The sequence below is a fragment of the Phoca vitulina genome, unplaced genomic scaffold (genome assembly GCF_004348235.1).
Source record: "Phoca vitulina isolate PV1807 unplaced genomic scaffold, GSC_HSeal_1.0 scaffold4, whole genome shotgun sequence".
NCBI classification, from domain to species: Eukaryota; Metazoa; Chordata; class Mammalia; order Carnivora; family Phocidae; genus Phoca; species Phoca vitulina.
This window is the reverse complement of record NW_022589707.1, coordinates 9,418,167-9,437,472: the sequence shown is the minus strand read 5'-3', so window position 1 is coordinate 9,437,472 and position 19,306 is coordinate 9,418,167. Positions and strand designations below refer to the sequence as shown.

The 19,306-nt window shown below is 39.4% G+C and overlaps 1 protein-coding gene across 7 annotated transcripts in view; it reads right to left on the bottom strand.

Moving 5' to 3' along the window:
• Positions 1–19,306, bottom strand: part of DGKI (diacylglycerol kinase iota) — a 419,897-nt gene that overhangs the window by 107,022 nt on the left and 293,569 nt on the right. For all 7 annotated transcript variants that reach the window (XM_032401488.1, XM_032401491.1, XM_032401494.1 and 4 more), the window contains one exon: positions 4,647–4,747. In XM_032401488.1, coding sequence (XP_032257379.1) covers positions 4,647–4,747 — 101 coding nt within the window. The remainder of the gene's footprint in view (positions 1–4,646; positions 4,748–19,306) is intronic.

The window sequence follows — 19,306 nt, the reverse complement described above, 5'->3', positions numbered from 1 at the left end:
GGAAATCTCAGTAGTATCTTTGTAACTTTTTTAGAAATCTAAAATTATTCCAACAATAAGGTTTTTTTAAAAAGATGTATTTATTTTTAAAGATTTTATTTACTGATTTATTTGAGAGAGAAAAAGAGAGAAAGAAAGCATGAACAGGAGGAGAAGCAGAGGGGGAGGGGAAAGCATCTGAAGCGGATTCTGTGCTGAGTAGGGAGCCCCACTGGGGCTCGATCCCACAACCCCAAGATCATGACCTGAGCTGAAGCCAGGAGTAGGACTGAGCCACCCAGGCACCTCTTGATTTATTTATCTGAGAGAGAGAGAGAGAGAGAGAGGGAAGGAGAGCATGAGTGGGGGTAGGGGCAGAGGGAGAGGGAAAGCAGAGCGTTGAGCCTGACGCAGGCCTCCTGAGACCCAGAGATCAAGACCTGAGCCGAAACCAAGAGCCAGACACTTAACCAGCTGAGCCACCCAGGCGCTCTTAAAATAAGAAGTTAAAAAAAAAAAAAAATCAGTGCCAATTACCAGATGATGCACATAGGAGGCTATCTTAGGACTGAAGAAAGCAGCGTGCAGATATGTGGTCAGATCACCAAATACGGGCATTCAGTGTTTACACGTCTCACAGTTTTAAATATCCTGCCATCAGAGCCGTCCCTTGCACTGGCAGACAAAATACATATAAATTAAGTGATTAATTATGTTCTCTTTCCATAACCTTCCTGTGGTATTTATCACTGTTTTCAACACTGCTTTTGAAAGTGAGAACGTGAGTTGGAAGGTGGTAGCAGGTGTACTTGGAAGTGAGAGCCATGAGTGGAGCAGGCTGGCTGGCTTGGGGACCTGCAGACCGCAGGGCAGCCCGCGTGCCTCTAGTGTGTCTTCAGCAACAGCAACCACCACAATCCGAGCTCCCGCTTTTGGGGGGCACGCTAGCGTGCCAGACTTGGCCCCGGCGGTTTCATCTACGAGATTACATTTCACCCTCTTAATCTAGGAGGCTGCAGTGATAGTCTCATTTTAGAGATGAGAGGTAGGATCATCAGAGACATGAATTACTTGGTCAAGGTTGCAACTATGATTCAAACACAAACATTTCTGACTCTTTCACCACGTCAGTAAATAAAAGGCACCTCTTAATATCATTCATCTTTGCCAGAGAATCATACACTGAGATATTATATATTATACATTATATACATCTCTAAACATCCATATAATTCCCATTACACTGAGAAAATGTAAAAGGGTCATTGAACACTATACTCGATGTACAACAAATGTTAGTCCTCTCCTACCTTTATAGGCTACGCTTATTTTCGATTAGTTCCAAACTGGTTTTGGCTTGTGTTTTAGGGCCTGGGCTTGTGTGAATTATCAGGGTAATTCAAAAGCGCAGAGTAAGCTCATGCCAGAAGTCAAGTTTAGCCCGTTTACATGGGATAGAGTTAAACCCTGGCCAGGACCAAGTTTTTCTAGATATAAAAATACATGTTGTATCAATGAAACTCCTTCAGGGTTAGAAATATAACAGATTTTCAAAACCTAACCACCCTTTGCCTAGACTATATGATTACGTGCTTTATTAAGGACTCATTTATATGCTTCATTCAGATTATGGGAGTGAGTTTCTGCTATCATTATGGATTGACTTTATGGATCTTTTTAAACATTTCTCTTTATGTTCTACCTTTTAAGCTGAATAGACTTTCCTCTTGGACATCATAATCATTATCCTGAGGGTTAATAATTCATAAAGCCAGTAATGAGAGCCTAATTATTTTGAGTAAGTCTGAAATTTACTGGCAAGCACTGGAGGAAGGGACTGACAAAGACTAACCCTCTTCATGCTATTATTTTAGGGGGAATTTCCCCAGGCAAGTTGAAGCTAAATGGAAGGGGGATGGTAAATCTTTGAAATAGTGTAGTCATCTTTCTCTATGCTAAAATAAGCAAGGTAATTAAAAGGGCTGCCATCCTGTAATTACCAAGGAGTCCTGCCTTACGGACGGAAGTGGGGCTTTGTTAGACAACAAACATTCGAGCTTGTAATCTAATACGAATAATGATCCAGACACATGAGCAAGATCTATTAAACAGTGATGGCAAACAGCCACATGCTGCCTAGATGAATCACTCAGTGTATCATCCAAAAAGGGAACTAATTTTTTTAAGCCCGGTAATGCAGTACTGCTCTGGTTTAGGGTTTGTAAGGTTTCCAATCAATAGATGGCCTAAGAGGATTCACTCCCTTTGGGATGCAGGTCAGAGTGCAGTCCTCAAATCCCTTCTATCTAGATGTGTTCTATGCATTTTGTTTAATCAATACTTCTGAAATAACAGATCTATTTTGGCATTGTATGTCACATATGGACTTGAACTGGTTCTTGTCTTTATACTCTGTTTGAGCTCTGCCAGACCTGCCTGTGAATGTGTAGTTGGTTGAAAGTTGGAATCAGGCAAGAGAGTGAAGGTAAGAATCAAATATATAACCCTGAAGGGCAAACTTCCCCGAGCAACCACAGTTTAGAAGCATCATAACTATATATTAAATGTGGAATGCCTGACTTGGCCATCTTTACTTCTAATTAATATATTGTTTCCTTCAGACTCAATCTTTAGAACGAGTTAACTCCTTGATTCCCTCTTTGAGTGTTTCTTTGTCCTTCTGAGACCCAAAGACACTGCTGAATTTACTGGATTTATATTTATACCAAGTCACCTCCCCCAATTTGATATAAGAAGTTTCCTTACAGAGAAGTTTTATCACATAAGATACGATGAGTAAAGCACTTGCTAGGAAATTTCATCTTCTTGTAAAAAACTCAAATCACAATTACCTCTGGCAATGGTAGACAGATAATGCCATGGAAAAGATAGGACAAATAATTGAAATCCACCGATAAGCCTCAAATCTCATTCCAGCCCCAAATTTCAAATGCTTCCCTACTCCCAACTGACTTTCTTCAGAGTTGAAGGTAAGCTGAAAAATATTAACTGACTTGAGATACATTATTTCTTTTTTAGTTTTCAAAAATTATAAGCTATTTGTCTATAAGTTTGAAATGAGAAAAGCTATAAAACACTCTTCTTTATAATTATTAGCCTTTTTTTTTAAAGATTTTATTTATTTATATAATTAGTAGCCTTTAAAAGTCAGTTTAACTCACACTGTAGCTACCCGTCCCAATGCAAACATGTATATCCATCATGTTATGAGTTAGATTTTGTGCTAGTCTGTCACTTATAATCTCATTTATATTAGAAAATATAATCGGTCATTTGTAGAAGGGAGAAATATAGAGGTTCAGGGAATTGCTCCTTCCCCACTTCAAAGTTTCCCACCAAAGGAAATGAGAGAGAAGAACAGATAGGGGTAAGGCAGGGGAGAAGCTAGAAGGTACTGATGTTTAAGGAAAAGAACCAGAAGGGCTAAGGAAGCTGAAGCTGCAGAGAGAATTGAGATAGGAGAAATTTCACACAGAATTCTCTGCATGGTTCAGTGATTGGGCTACCAGGGAAATGGACCCTTGCTTATTGCCACATCCAGATCGTAAGTCTCTGCCCTCACCCCTGAGACTGACCCTGGATTTCAGGATTTTCATCCACTAAACCCCATTCCAGATCACAGGTGGAGAATCAGAGCTTGGAAGTCATTATCCCAGGAATGTGTCCCCTTCTCAATTCCTGCCAGTTTTAGCCATTCGTGTCTTCCATAACTCTAGGTAGGTCCATATTGGAACCAGTTGGTGGTCTTAAGTTTATAAACCTCTGGTTCTCTATCAAACTCCTTCTGTTCTGTTGGCATCCCTGTCTGTACCCTCGGATACTGGTCCTGATCTTCTTGACTTTACTGCATTTGACTCTTGGCCTCCACAATTACGACAGAGCCCAGAACCCTAATATCTAACACACCTGCTGTCTTAACATCTTCTGGCCTACTTTACCCAGTTACCTCATTTATCACAGTATAGACAGGGATCTAACATAGTGAATGGAATGTAAAAAGTGCCCAACAAATACTGAATGATAGATAAGATGAACTAAAAATCAGCTACGCATTTAAAGAAGCATATGGAAAATATGAACATTGAGAAGTATTCATACGTGGAGTCAATTTAAGATTTCAGGAACAATGTCACCTCATCAGCTGTGAATCACTTTATCATGACAGTGAGTATTCTGTGGGCCTCTGATATTTATGCAATCACATAATAGCTAGATGTGTTGGACATGTCTTTGCGGATAACTTTGTCACACCTGCAGGAAGAATGGGGACAGTATTTGGTAATGTAGACTCCAGGAAGAGACTTGTGCTGTCTTCGAGAGTTTTCTAGACATTATGATACCTTACGACATTCACCAACTTTCTGCTTTCTCGTCTTAGGTAAACCTGAGACTAAAGTGGTTAATAAACCAAGAGATCCTAACTTGGCCTCTTCAGCATAATAATTTTCTTCTGCTGTTTTCCTTTGCCCAGTTCCATTTTCTTCAGTCCATAAATCATCGCTTGGGGTTCACATGGTACTATGCTTCCCTTCATTTCCCTAACCATTGTTTTCAGACACAAGATGAATCTATCCATCAACCCAAGGAGGATCAAGCAGCTGAAGATAGGCTGATCACATGAGATCAACTAGGCACTTCCAACTTACAAGCTTCCCGAAGTTTCTCTTTGTCATAGTGAAATCCTTCATAGTCTTGTAAACTGATTTTGTTCACCCGGATCCTCAGGCGGTCTGGGACAGACTGGGGACTGCAAAACAAGAATCGAGTAGTCAGACAAATGAGAGAGTGGAATTGAGAGTCACATGCACCTGGAAGGACTAAAGGCAATAATGTCTCTTCATGCTTGGAAGAAAAAGTTCTCATTTAAACAAGAATTGTAGGTTCTTTACCAGAACACGGCCATTATCTGGAGAATACATCCTCAGAAACCTCAAGTTTCTGGAATTTAGGTAAGAACATGGAAATAGGCAGAAAAAGCTTCTGGAAGCTACGCATATCCTGTTCACTATTAACTTATTAAAAGTTCTAGTAAGATCATGTTGTTTAGCTTCACAATAAATTAGACACAGTTAATCTGAAACAGTGAGACATGGCATAGAGCTGTAAAAAACTGCTCTAGGAAAATATGCCCCTATCCGCCAAATACAGCAGTTTGACCCTCAGAAGAGACAAAAACAAACAAACAAACAAACAAAAAAAACCTTCTAAAAAGCAAACCAAGAACTGAAAAAGCACAGGATCGAGATCAAAATACCTCTATGTACCCCAACAGTCTGAGAGCACCTCTCAAAGCTTATGACAATAAATGCTGCCTGTGATGGTGATTTTGAGGGCCTCAAAATGACGAAAAAATTTTAAAATATGCATGATGTACTTTCTTTAGAAAGGGAATGAAGTTGTAATTCATTTTAAAAGAACTCAATCCAAACTGGTTCAGGATACATGTCAAACAATTAAAAGAGGGTAGCACCAAGCTTTCTGAAGCATCCTGTTCACTCACAGAATGTCCTTGGATTTTACATAATATTTTCAAAATAGTCTAATTATCAGCATTAGTTGAGTGAAACAATTTAATTTTCATCATCACCACTATGGATCAACGCATTTCTTCAATGTATCAATATAACACAATCCCCACTTGTCCTTCAGTATTACCTTATACTTAGATTTCATTGGTTCAGATAATTTTAGCAAAAACAGGATTGCTTCTCCTTTCTTGTGTTAATTGGATAAAAGTCACTATTGGCCAAAGTAGAAAGAATAGCATTACTCTTCTATTCATTTCAGTAAAGAAGGGAAGGACTGGAAGAGGGAAAAGGGAAAGAAAGAGAAGAGTGGGAAGGAAGAAGAAAAAGATAGATGGCAGGAGGGAGGGACAAGATATTGTCAGGACCCCCACCTCAAACACACACATGGAATTTCACTGCAACTCTGGAAGGAGGGAAAAATAATTTAATCTCATTCTCTTGCCTAACACCTCATCTTTGGGCAAAGTATAGTAACTCCCTCCATATACAGACTCCCACTCTAATACCCCTAAAACAACATATAGATCCAACTATGGATACATATGTGCACACCCATACATAGTTCTCTTCCTCCTCCCACACAAAGATATTTAGATACAAGTGCATAAATTCTAAAGAGAGATGGTGGACAAATAAAAATGTCTGAGGTTCACTGGGTTAAAAACTAAGCCAATATGAAATACAAGATGGATAATTCTGAGGGAAAGTTTTGAGAAGACAAATCAATAGACTAGTCCATTCAAAGTGTGTCTGTTGGGTGTCCACTTTGTATTGGGCATTGTACTGGACATGGAATAGGCATTGATAAATAAAATGGGCATAAGCTGTGATGGGAAATAGGATTTGAAGGCACGTTTTGAATTAGTGTTAACTATACACCTTAAATATCATGGGTATCCTTACATCATTTACAGACAGGGAAGCTGAGGTTCAGAAAGGTAAAGTGATTTTATGATCACATAGCTGGGCATAGTGGCAGAGCTGGGAGCAGAGTCTCAGACTCTTCACTCATCAGTTTCATGCTTGTTTTATTGTGTGGTGCCAAGAATCCCATGGATTTGACAACAAAACCACAGAGCCTGAATTAACAAAGTCAAACGATCTCTATGTGGTGTTCAGACTCTTATCAATAAGCAATCAACTGGGGGATAGTTAAGTAAACTGTGGTACACTGAAACAAGAAAACACTGGGCAAATATTTTTTTTTTTTTTTTTTTAGAGAGAATGAGAGACAGAGAGCATGAGAGGGAGGAGGGTCAGAGGGAGAAGCAGACTCCCTGCTGAGCAGGGAGCCCGATGCAGGACTCGATCCCGGGACTCCAGGATCATGACCTGAGCCGAAGGCAGTCGCTTAACCAACTGAGCCACCCAGGCGCCCAACACTGGGCAAATATTACAAATGAGTGTGTAGATCTACATCTTTTTAGAGGGAAGTCCCACTATAACATTGTGACATTATTTAGTGAAAAAAAAAGTCATGGAAAATTATATCTGGAATAATCTCCTTCATGTAAACTGTGGAATTTCAGCATTTGTATATGTACACAAGTGTCTAGAGAGAATGTTCGGCGAGCTATCCCAAGTGGTTATCTCTACATGATGGGATTTAAGGATTATTTTACATCAAGAATCATCATTTTTAGAAAAAGATTTTAAAATTATGTCAATATGTAAATAAATGATAACTCAGAACCAGAGTAAAAATAAGAGTTACAGCAAAGGATGTTAGGTATTAGATGTGAGTAGGTAGGAAAGGATAGGAAAGAATTTAAGCAATTAACAGAGTGATCATACAGTGTACAAGATGCTTATCCCGAAATTAAGAGGGTTCTGATCCTTTTATTTTCAAGTTCACCCTAGTGACCTGAAAAGAATGTAATTAAGAAATATTTCCCCACAAGTACATCAGGTAAGAGGGAAGCGGGAAGCACAGAATGTGGTGGCCCACCATACCCTCTGACGGGAGTTGGGGGAGGACAGAGGTTGAAAGAACTCTACTTCAATACATTTTGAGATGACAGTAGGTCTAATGACTGTGAGTTCTAGCATTCTCCAGTGGGCTAGAGACATCAGGAGTAAGACCTGCTTCCAGCAGTAGCTGTGGAGTAGAAAATAGGATTCAGAGAATGAATACAGACCAGTCACTGTACGTCTTCTCCCAGGAGCTCCCCACTAGCTAACCAGTGTGCACCGCCTTTCTCACGGTCCGTCTGTGCCCGTTCCCTGCCCACATGCTTCTACCTCCCAGCTTTGCATCTGTGCCCACCAATTCCAGACACACACTGCTGCCTCCTGAGCCACAGCTTCCACCAATCTTCCTTACAGGTGGCACACCATGGACATACAACAGGAACTGTCATTTGAATGGAACTTTCCAGAATCCAAATGAATTCATGAACTATCTCACTTCATCTCCAGAGCGATCAGCTAAGTAGGAGACAAGAAAATGGAGACTCAGTAACTGCTTGTCACTCTCCCCCATCCCACCTTCTTATACACTCACTTGCTCGCCCTCAGCACCCATCTGTTCCCGGCGACCAGCAACGCATCCCACGTTCCCACCAGCAGCAGCTGGCTTAAACCCACTCTTCTGATGAGGGTACCTGGTGTTTGGCCTGCTGTCAAGTGTTGGGGCTCATCCGCAAATTTTAGGGCAATCATGGGGCCCATGATGGAAATCTTCTTTGAATTCTTTTGGATCCTGGCATAAAGACTAGGCAACTCAGCAGAGTGCAAGAGCTCAGGCTCTGAGTCAGATTGCCTAGCCGTGAAGTACACTTCTTCCACCGGTTAATCAGGAAACCCTGTGCTTCAGTTTCCTCCTGGGTAATGTAGAGATAAGAACAGGATCCACTTCACAGTGATACTGGGAGGATGAATTGAGTCAATACAGAAAAGTGCCTGGCACATTGTAAGTGCTCAGTAGACACTAGCTATTATCAGGATAATCATTATTCTGAAAATTGCTCCCCTACATAAGGTTCTGCTAATAAGCAATAGCATCTGCTGCCAGTTAGTGGGAGAAGTTTAGGGTGCGTGCTGGGGCCGCCCTAGGCCCTCTGACCCGCTGCTGGGCTTCCTCGGAGGGGAAATTGTCTGGTCTGGACAGTGCCATCATTCTCCTGGACCTTCTCGCATAGGTATTTTACAGGCCAACCAATAACATGAAAACAGACAACCAGAAGGTGGGAAAGATGAAATACACAGATATTAAGTGAAAGCCAAGTAATTCAATTGGGTCCCTTTATGTCAAAATATATTAATGTCCCATTAATGGCTGAGTGGAGGCAGATGATGACAAAGCTGTTCCTTGGAGTCTGGGGAAGAGCAGTGCCATTAGTTTTCTAAAATTACATTTTCCCAAGAAAGTTAGTAGAGCATAGAGGAGATGAACATCCTGGATAAAAATGGATTTGCCTCCATGCCAACATCTACCACCAACTATCCCGATACTGATGCGGGCTTTGTAGCAGGGGTTGAAAACCAGGCTTCCTTGGAATCACTCAAGGTTCTGAAAAGGGACTCAACAATCTTGGAATTCCCTTTGAAATCAGGACAGTGAGCTCAACCTATCACTTCCTCACAAATTTCCTCTGAAATGTCAAGAGTTTTTTGTGCATGTTGGAATTTCATGGCTCTGGACGTAACTCCCAAATGTCCCCATGACAACTCCCTCAAGAACTACCATAAAGCATCTCATTGAATTCAGGCACTTGGGCTCCAGACCACACTTTCCCATATCCACATTACACACACCTGTTACTCTGAGGTGCTAGGAGGGGTGAGGTGGAGCACCATCCAGACAACTCTCAGAACACTCACTGCTATTCAACTTACATCTTCCTTACTACATAGGTTTCTCTCAGTCCTCATAACACACTCTGCTCATTCCAACCTTCTCACATGGATACCCCTTACGGACCAAGAGAATGAGTTGGGGGCTTTTGTTCCCCAAGGTCACTTCACGGCCAGCAACACCACATTAATTCCTTCTTTTATTGGAAATATGAATCACCTGGGAATAATATCCTTTAATATTAAGACACTAAAACACAGTGTGTAATGCAAGACGCAAACTCAGAAGAATCTTAGTTCCAATCCGAACTCTGTCAATTAATACATGGTTGACATTGAGAACTCTGAAGTTACCTTGGCCAAACTATTTTCTGATCTGAAAATGGAACTGATAATAGGAATATGTGAGCATTAAATGAGAAAATACATGTAAGGCGGTTAGCATATCCCTGGTAAATAGTGTTAAGTACATTGTTGTTCTATTTTTATTAATACCCTGATGCTTCAACTTCCATAAGCCTTTTTTAAAAAATTTAATCCTAGATAATATCATAGCAGAAGCCAGAGTTACAGCTCTAAGTAGCAGTTAGTAGATACCAAACCTTAGCAGAATGACAGTTTGATGACACAGGCAGGGAGACAAAGATTCAGAGTTACGTAGGCATCTTATAATCTGTGGGATGAGAAAGCAAGTGGGTCCCGCGAATGTTGGCAAGATATCTTAAAGATACTGAGAATATAAATCCTCATTCATGTTACAGGAGGCCCTTAAAGTTCTATAATTACTCTACATTTTGTACTTTGTAAATGTCCAATTTTCATTAACATTTTTAAATGCTTCAGGGTAAGATCTGCCCCTTAAAACACTCGTGTAGATTCACTGATTTTTATGATGAACTCTAATTTAACCAGGAATTTGCTACTCATATATAAAGAGTTAGTTTTCCTTTGCAAGGCAGAAAACATCACAACTTTGTCTGCCTTTCTCCTTCCAGGCCTGATTTAATCGGGATACATTGCTTTAATTTCTTTCAAGCAATGTAAATGTGTGATTCTACCTGATTATAAACTTGATGTAATAAAGTATATTTCTAACTAATCTTTAATAGGATTCATTTGAACAGGTCCTTGTTTTATGAGTGGACTTTAGTGTGAAGTCACAGCACAAACCACTATTCCTCTTCTTCACAACTCCAGCACCTGAGTCTGGCCCATGTTGTTTACAATAAATGTTTTTAAACAAATAATGAATGAAATGCAGGAAAGCGGAATTCCTCTGGGAAAACACATGGCCCTTTAGCACAGTTTGACATCATCTGAACCTCTCCATAACCGTTTTTCTCTTTGTGAGCCCTAGGCAAACCCTGTTTGGGTTGTCCATTTCTGTCCTTTTTCCATCCAGCTCTCTGAGATCTGGAGGTAAATCCATGCTGGATTATGCTCCTTTGCATCTTATCTCTAGGGGGATCTGCACAAATAGAAAAGAACATACAAATGGTAGATGTCCCTACCAGAAAAGTATGTATACCATTTCAGGACTGCCTGTTCTTCAATTAAATAACAGTGAACCAGAAACATTTACCACCACCTTTCATCAGCTATCAAGCTGGGCCTTATTTAGATATAATTATACTCAATAGCTTCCTTTAGCAACTTCCTAGAAATTGCTGCAATTTACCCTGGGACATTTTCAAGCTGCCACTGACAATAACCTATCCAAAAACACATCCAAGTGGGCCTCTTTGCATTGAGCAGTAAAACCAAATTGAATCAAAGCTTCTGAACAGAGATTTAAAATGGATTTCTGACACCTGCTGAGTTCACAGAGAACTCTTATAATTCAGTTGTCTTCTGCCTAGAGTAGAGGACAATGCCTCTGATATGTGAAAAAAAATTTAAAGGAGTTTTTGAATTTGGAACCAAAGATAAGCCAAAATCACACTAATAGCAATCATGAGCTCCCACTGTCCAACATGTTCTTCTAGAGAAAGTACTTTTTTTTCCCACTTCCAAAATAGGGAAAGTACTTTTAAAGGTTGTTAATTCTTTTTCAATAGATGTTGTTGGGGTGCCTAGATGGCTCAGTTGGTTAAGCATCTGACTCTTGATTTCGGCTCAGGTCATGATCCCAGGATCCTGAGATAGAGCCTGGTGTGGGGTTCTGCACTCAGCAGGGAGTCTGCTTCTCTTCCTCTCTCTGCCCCTCCCCCCACTCACAATCTCTCTCTAAAATAAAGAAATAAATCATTTAAAAAAAGATTCTCTCTCCCTCGCCCTCTGCCCCTCCCCCGCTTCTTGCATTTGCTCTCTAAAAAACAAAAACAAAAACAACCCTTAAGTTAATTAAGTTCTTGACTTAAGACATCCATTTGTGAGGTGGTTAATATGATATGTCATAGTTACAAATTATCTGAGACAGCTATCCCTCTAGATCTCTAATAAGATAATGGAATTAAAGCACTGCAGAGTTGGGAGAAAACTTAGATGTTCACTAATTCACTATTTGCTATTCCATCTGATTGTCCATTACTCCATGATTGCATCCATGGCTGTTCCATCTCTGCTTGACCCCCCTCAAGTGTGGAAGGTGCAGGATAGAAGTGCCCTATTCTTTGTTTAGACTACCGTAAGCATTTATAAATTCTTCCTAAGGAATCTGTATCTCTCTCCATAATGCATTGACTTTTCTTCTATCATTCAGGTCAGAATTGGGTTTTAAGTCACTGGGATAATCAACCACAGACACTAATGGCAAAAGAATGTAAACCTGAAGCACCAGCACTAGACACCTATTAAAGAAACCATTTGCTGACTTAATGGCTAATAGATTAAAAACAGGTTTTAAGTTCCAAATATCAGAGAACTTTTATGCAATTTGTGGAAACAAAAAAATTTTTTAAAGTTTTCTGGACATCTTCAAATACATACTAACACACACATTTTCATGCTTTCTAGTGAAATACATTTTCATGTTTCTGAAATTGCAAGAAAGGAATATGCGGCAGAGTGAAATTAGCATGTGGTCATTACAGATGGTCTCTTCTGCTGGGCGTGAGGTTCCTGGCATGCCAAGGAGAAGCAAGGACAAAGAACTAGTAGTGGCTTCACTTGGTGGCACCTGCAAGCAGCGCAGCAAGTATAGCAGCTTCATTTCTGCTTGAAAGGAAAAGAAACAGGCCAATAGCCTTGGTCAATATTTCAAGGTCTCCTGACCATCCACTTCTTTTTGTGATAATGAACGTCACAGCTATTACTGACCCAGTTATAAACTCTGAGACTTTCATGTGCCTCCCGCCACATACATTACAACTTCTAGGTACCAGAATCATAGATTTATTGTTTAAGTTGCAGACTTAAACTCGAACTTTCCTCTATATGAGATCACACTGTCCCCTCACCTTCTCCTTTCCCTTTATTCATGCTCATTAAATCCACTTCTCAGTCCACACTCAAATCCCCCCTTCAGTAGCATTCCTCACTCTGGTTAACTCCTGAAGCACTTTTCTCTGGATTTCAGCTCAAAAGACTCTTCTGACTTTCTACCTGCTCCTTCTTTCTCTCCCCTGCAAGTCATCCTCCTTTAAATAGTGTTCAAATATGTATGCTTCTCTACCCCCTCTGGTAACACCCCCACAGACCAAGCTACTATCATCTTGTACTAGACTGAGCGCTGTAGACTGAGCAGTCAGTGTGAAATGTAAATGTGTTCATGACATGGTGATTTTTCCCCCATTAAATCATGAACTCTTTGAGGACAGGATGCCCAGCCATATCTATCTTTGTTAAGCTGCTGCTCCCATATAGACTTACTAATTTTGAAATGAGCACTATTTTCCATGACAACGAACTACATTCTTCATCCTACCCACCTAATCATGCGTGCTCTGTAATGTGCATCACTGGCCAGGATGGGAACCAGTCAACAGAAATTGGTTCAAGGGAAAAGTCAATTCCCATTACTAAACTAACAAACAACAACAAAAAAATCTCAAGGCTCATGCTATCCTCACAAATGGGGTTGATTCTCTGGTTTTCCTCTGGTTAATACGAATGGAGAAAAATTTCTACTTGTCATTAGATACCACCTACAGGTTTAAATCTCCCGAGAGTCTCCTGTCCTAGTATTTGCTGAATTGGCAATTAGAGATGACAACCTTTCAGAAAACTGTACAGGCATTTCAGACCTTAAGTTCCCACTTATACTCTTTTTATATTGTTTTATGTTTAAAGAGTATAGGAGCTGGACAAATATCATGATGAAAGGCAAAGGAAGCAAATACCCCCAGGAAATACAGAGGGATAGAAATTAGAGGTAGAGGGGCACCTGGGTGGCTCAGTTGGTTAAGCGACTGCCTTCGGCTCAGGTCATGATCCTGGAGTCCCGGGATCAAGTCCCGCATCGGGCTCCCTGCTCAGCGGGGAGTCTGCTTCTCCCTCTGACCCTCCCCCATCTCAAGCTCTCTCTCTCATTCTCTCTCTCAAATAAATAAATAAATAAAATCTTAAAAAAAAAAAAAAGAAATTAGAGGTAGAAAATACAAAATGCATTTTTGTAGAATCCTGCAAATTCAAGCTGCTGAATGAAGAACAGTTAAGAACAGTTGGGATGGGAATAAGAACTCAAGGCTGGTCTTTCGTCATACCAGGCGAGAATCATTTCTATCTCATGAGATAAGTCCATTTAATGGAGGTTTCCTGGCTATTAAAAATGACTAAAGATTCTATCATAAAATACTAATATGGGCTACTTTTAATAGCATAGGCTACAGTGGCTTGGAGAATTCTTTTGCTGCTCTGATTGTATAGAGGCCCATTAATTACTATCCACAGCGGAGTAAGGCACCACTGGGCCTGAACCAATGAGACAGAATCGGATAATGTTACTCTCAGGCCATCCAAATGGCTTCAGAGCTCATGTGCTCAGAAAGAGAGGCTTTTTTTTTTTTACTTCAGGTTTCAATTTCTACGTATCAAACAAAAGGAAAATCGAACATTTATTGGCTATTTAAATGCTAAAATCTTCCTTTGGGTTTGCAATCGCAAGCTGTTGGAATATCCTGTTCTTATCTGGAACTGATAAAGAAATTGACTTTCTTTGCTGGAAAGGAGTGTAGAGCAAGTACTGGGATTTGTATAGTTTAAAAAGTGTCATTTCAGGGCACCTGGGTGACTCAGTCGTTAAGCGTCTGACTCTTGATTTCAGCTCAGGTCATACCTCAGGGTCATGAGATTGAGTCCCAGGTAGGGCTCCACGCTCCGCGAGGAGTCTACCAGAGATTCTCTCCATCTCCCATTGCCCCTCCCCCCACTCAAATGCTCTCTCTCAAATAAATAATCTTTAAAAAAATTTTAAAATAAAAATTAAAGTGTCATTTCACAAAAGAAAACACTGCAGCCCTTCACATACATCATAAAGGACTAAAATAGGCTACAACTACTAGCATATTTGCTCATCTTCTAGGAACCCTATGGACTTTGATGAATAAAGTTGTGGTATTTGAGTGAGGATAACATTTATTAAAAAAACAAAACCAAACCCTAGAGTACATGTAATTTTTAAATATTGAGCACTTATTTCACCTCTGATCCTACAGGAAAAAAATAAAATTGAGAATTTTTTTAAGGAAAAATAACCAACAAAGCAGAAGCCGAAAATGCACAAGGCAATAATGATGTGAAAATAAACACGGCCATCTTATTAAGGTGGAGAGATGTAACCCGACTTAATTTGAGCAAGGACCGAACACATGAACTACCAGATGTGTTCCTACTGAAAACCACAGAGCAAAGGAAGTGGTTCTGCCTCCCCTAGGAAACATGCTCGGTAAGAAGAGGATTCCATATTTGGTTCATATCAAGAAAATTAAAAAGTATTGGCCTAACAATAAGTGGCATTACATAAGAAATGCTTCCTTAGATGGGTTCAGCTTTCTATATAAAACATTTTACGGAAGGACACAGATACTTTCTTAAAATCTGGGGATTTAAGAAAATTCACAAAACCATTTTTCGTATTAGGTATTTGGTATTTTACCGTGTTGCATTCTGACTCATGTTCCCCTCCAGGTTGACCGTGGTTTGCCAAGGTCTGGAATACTCAGTGGTGCTGCATCCGGCTCCCGAGAGGGAGAGGACACCACCTCTTTCCTATTCATCCGCCCACCACGGGGGGAAGAACTACATCCCCCACTCAAAGCACAGATGTGCTCCTGCAGCCTCCTGCTTGCTTGTCAGAGATCCATGAACAAATCAGAGTCCCCAAACCTGACTCCCCTGTCCAAGTCAGTAAATTTAGCCAATTAGGCAGAAACTGTCCTCACCACTCTCTAATCTCTAATCCAATAACAAGGGGAATTTTTTTTTAAAAATCATTCTTCTTGTTGGTGTCAAAAATGGACAGAGCAAAGACACCCTGATAGAACAGGACTTGTAAAAATCATATAGTTCTATCCCTACAACTACTAATCAACAAAAATAACTGTAAGATTTGATAGTAAACTTGAGAAAAAAAAGTTCCTTAAGATATACGTTTAGTGCTAGACTAATAAATTGCTTGGGTGATGAAGAGCAAACACAAATTAGTTAAAATACTAATTAGTTACCAAAACTAAAAAGAAAATAATGGAAGAGAGAAGGAAAAGGATGGTTTCTGCTGAGAATGTCATGATAGAATAAGAAAATAATTCAGGGTACTTTTGCTTGGGTACTTTTCCCTCTCTCCTTTCACTTACCGTCTTCCAGAGCAAGCCTCTACCGAAGGCAGTATTTTAACATTTCATAAGCCAAGAACCTCTTATGGAGGAAACATTTAATTGTTTTACTTTGCCTGAGCAACAAAATATCACCAGACCGAAAGATTTATATCCCAATTAGAGAACATAAATCACCTCTCTTGAGAGCAAGAGAGTCTACATGATGAAGAAAAAGTATCATTACAGTTCTCTATAATATAAAGCTGAAAACTTTGGCCTTTTTGTTCCATTTATAATCCTTCCAACACTACTTTCATTTCAGTCAAATATCTTAGCTACAACTTTGGAACTTGCTGAATTCATTTTTAGAATTTCATTTTCTGACACAAAATGTGATAAGTTCTGGGGACTAATTAAGTGTAGCATCAACAAGGATTTTCCTTTTCTGCCTTTAACAATGTACTTCCTTTTTATTTCCTGTAAGTGTTTCAGGGCATTATGACAGATCGGGAAGCTAAAATCACATTAGTATAATTAAATTAAAAATCTACAAATGAAATGTGCATTGCAGTTTATTACTATCTCAGCAAAACAATCCAAAATAAATACCCTCTTGGACTGCTCCAAAGAAATGTCGAGATTTCTTGGTTATTGATATGTTCTTCCTACCCTATGGTGGAATAGAATATCAGTTATTATTGTAATACTGGAGTAAAAACTGAAATGTTTCTCTTTTTCTCTTTGAATGCAGTAAATCCATTAATAACACCGGAGATTGCAGTTTATCTAAGATATAAATAACTATTTTCCAGAAGTATTTAGGGTTTTTTCCTACATGTAGTGTCCATTTGTAAATAAATCTTTTGTTCACAAACACTAGCAAAATTACTCCCTTCCCTTTCATTTATAGCCTGTATTTCTATAGTTTTTATTACAGTAATACTTTAGAAATTCATATATGAACAAAAATTTAAAGTTCATATTATTTGACCACCTTATTTTACAGAAATTGGATTTGGGTCCAGAGAGGTCAACAACAACCTTATTGCACCCAAATAGTTAATATCCACATTCTCCTATAAATAAAAGAGCAATACTCTTTAGCCCTTCTCATACCTTTTAATAAAAAAGATTTTAAAGAATTAAACCATACATACAAGTCATATACACAAAGTTCAGTCTTCACACAGTTGGTGACAGGAAAAGAAACAAAACTAAAATTCAGTCAAATTTATCTAGTATGATGCTGTTATGGGCTGGGTTGTGCACCCCCCTCCCAGTTCATATGCTGAAGTCCTAACCTCAGTATCTCAGAATGTGCCTGTACTCGAAGATAGGTCTTTAAGGAGGAATGAAGTTAAAATGAAGTCATATGGGTGGACCCTAATCCAATCTGCCTGGTGTCCTTATAAAAAGAGATTAGGACAGACACACACACAGAAGGAAGACCACCAGAAGACAACCACCAGCTGTAAGCCAAGGACAGAGGCCTCAGGAGAAACCAACCCTGCCAACACCTTGATGTCAGACCTCCAGCCTCCAGACCGTGGGGAAGTAAATTTCTGTCATTTAAACCAGTCTGTGGTACTTTGTTATGGAAGCCCAAGCAAACTACACAGATGCCTACTCAAGAGAATCACTAGAACTAATACATTTTATTTTTGTCCTACAACTACTGATTATAAAAAGATCACATAAATAGAAGAATGAGAGGCATCTCATTTTTTTACTTTCCCGAATTCCTGCCTGGCTTAGAAATCTCTGCTGGCTTGATGTTACTGTTTAGGATACTCAGACCTTAATTTCTACTTCTCCTAAAACTCAAGGTACATAGAATCATCTAAAAAGTTCATAATATATATACATATACACACACACATATATACATACATACATACATAGTTGTGTTATTGAACTAATGTTACTTCTAAAGTCATCTTTAAATTTTGATTTCTTAAAATTTATTTTGATTAAATAAACAAAGAAATTCATAAATTTTCATAAACTCATAAATTCAAAAAATTCATAAATTTTCTTCCTCCTTTGCCCTGCCCAGTGGGCCTGGAGCACACACTGTTCCTGAACCCGCCTGCAAACTCGCCCCATGCCCCTGAGGCTGACTTGTGCAGTCGCGTCCTCAGGCCCTGCACCTCAAGCCAACAACACCTGAGTAAATATTCCCTTCAGCTCTGAGGTGACCTTTTACTTTACGAGAAGTGCTGACTCGTAAGTGTAAGACTGTTTCTACACCTACGCAGACATGAATAATTCATCTCCAAAAATAAATTTTAAAAGCAACGAGATATAATTTTAAATGTTGAGGGAGTCCTAAATGTATTTTGCCTTACATAACTGTACCAGACGCTGTCATCCGTGTTTACCTTTGCTAAGAGAAGAACACAGGCTCCATCCATCCACCATAGTTGTGGGCATGACCCTTCCTGCGGAGCCACGTTCACAGACCAGACACCACTACGAACAGTTTTAAAAGACTCTCTGGGTTCTTTAGCTGTACTAGAACTTATTTTTAACTGGGGTTTGTGGTTCTGACATTTTTCTTATAATAACACTTGAACTGCAAACCTGTACTACTAAAGAGTCACAAGTTGAAACACTCAAAACTGAATTCTAAGTTATTATTTCCAAGTTTTCTTAAAAAAGGAAGAAGTTAATCTAGTGTGACTGAATAAAATATATAAATCATATATGTGAAAATAAACACACACACAGGAAAATGATCAGAGGTTAGATCAACAGTGGCGTTTAGGGTCTTAAATGCCATCTCCAAAGCAGAAAGCCCTGGGTGTGAACTTTATCACTTTCTGGCATATACTCTTAGTTAAGTTTCCTAATATTTCTTATTCTCAGTCTTCTCGTCTATGGAATGGGAATAATGACAATTGTTACCACAAACAGTTATTGAGATATGAAATTTGATCACAAGTCAAGGTGCTGATTAGCATAATATCAGACACATACTACCTTTCTGGCTAAATGAAAAAATCCACTTGGATTCTTACGGAGAGCAAGGAGAAACAGCAATTAAATGTACCAAAGCAGTACAGGGCCTGGCTTCCCTGATCAGTCCTAAGGATAAAGGATGACCCTGTCATGTCCCATGGTAAGTCTTGTTGCTTCAAGTCTTAGATCCCTTTAGGGCAGATTTTCATATGCCCTAGGGTCATGTCCTGAATTTTAGCATAACAGAACTTCAGAGCTGATAGAAATCCAGGGGAACAACTGCATTTCATTTTTAATATTTGAAAAACTAAAATGCAAAGAGGTTAATAC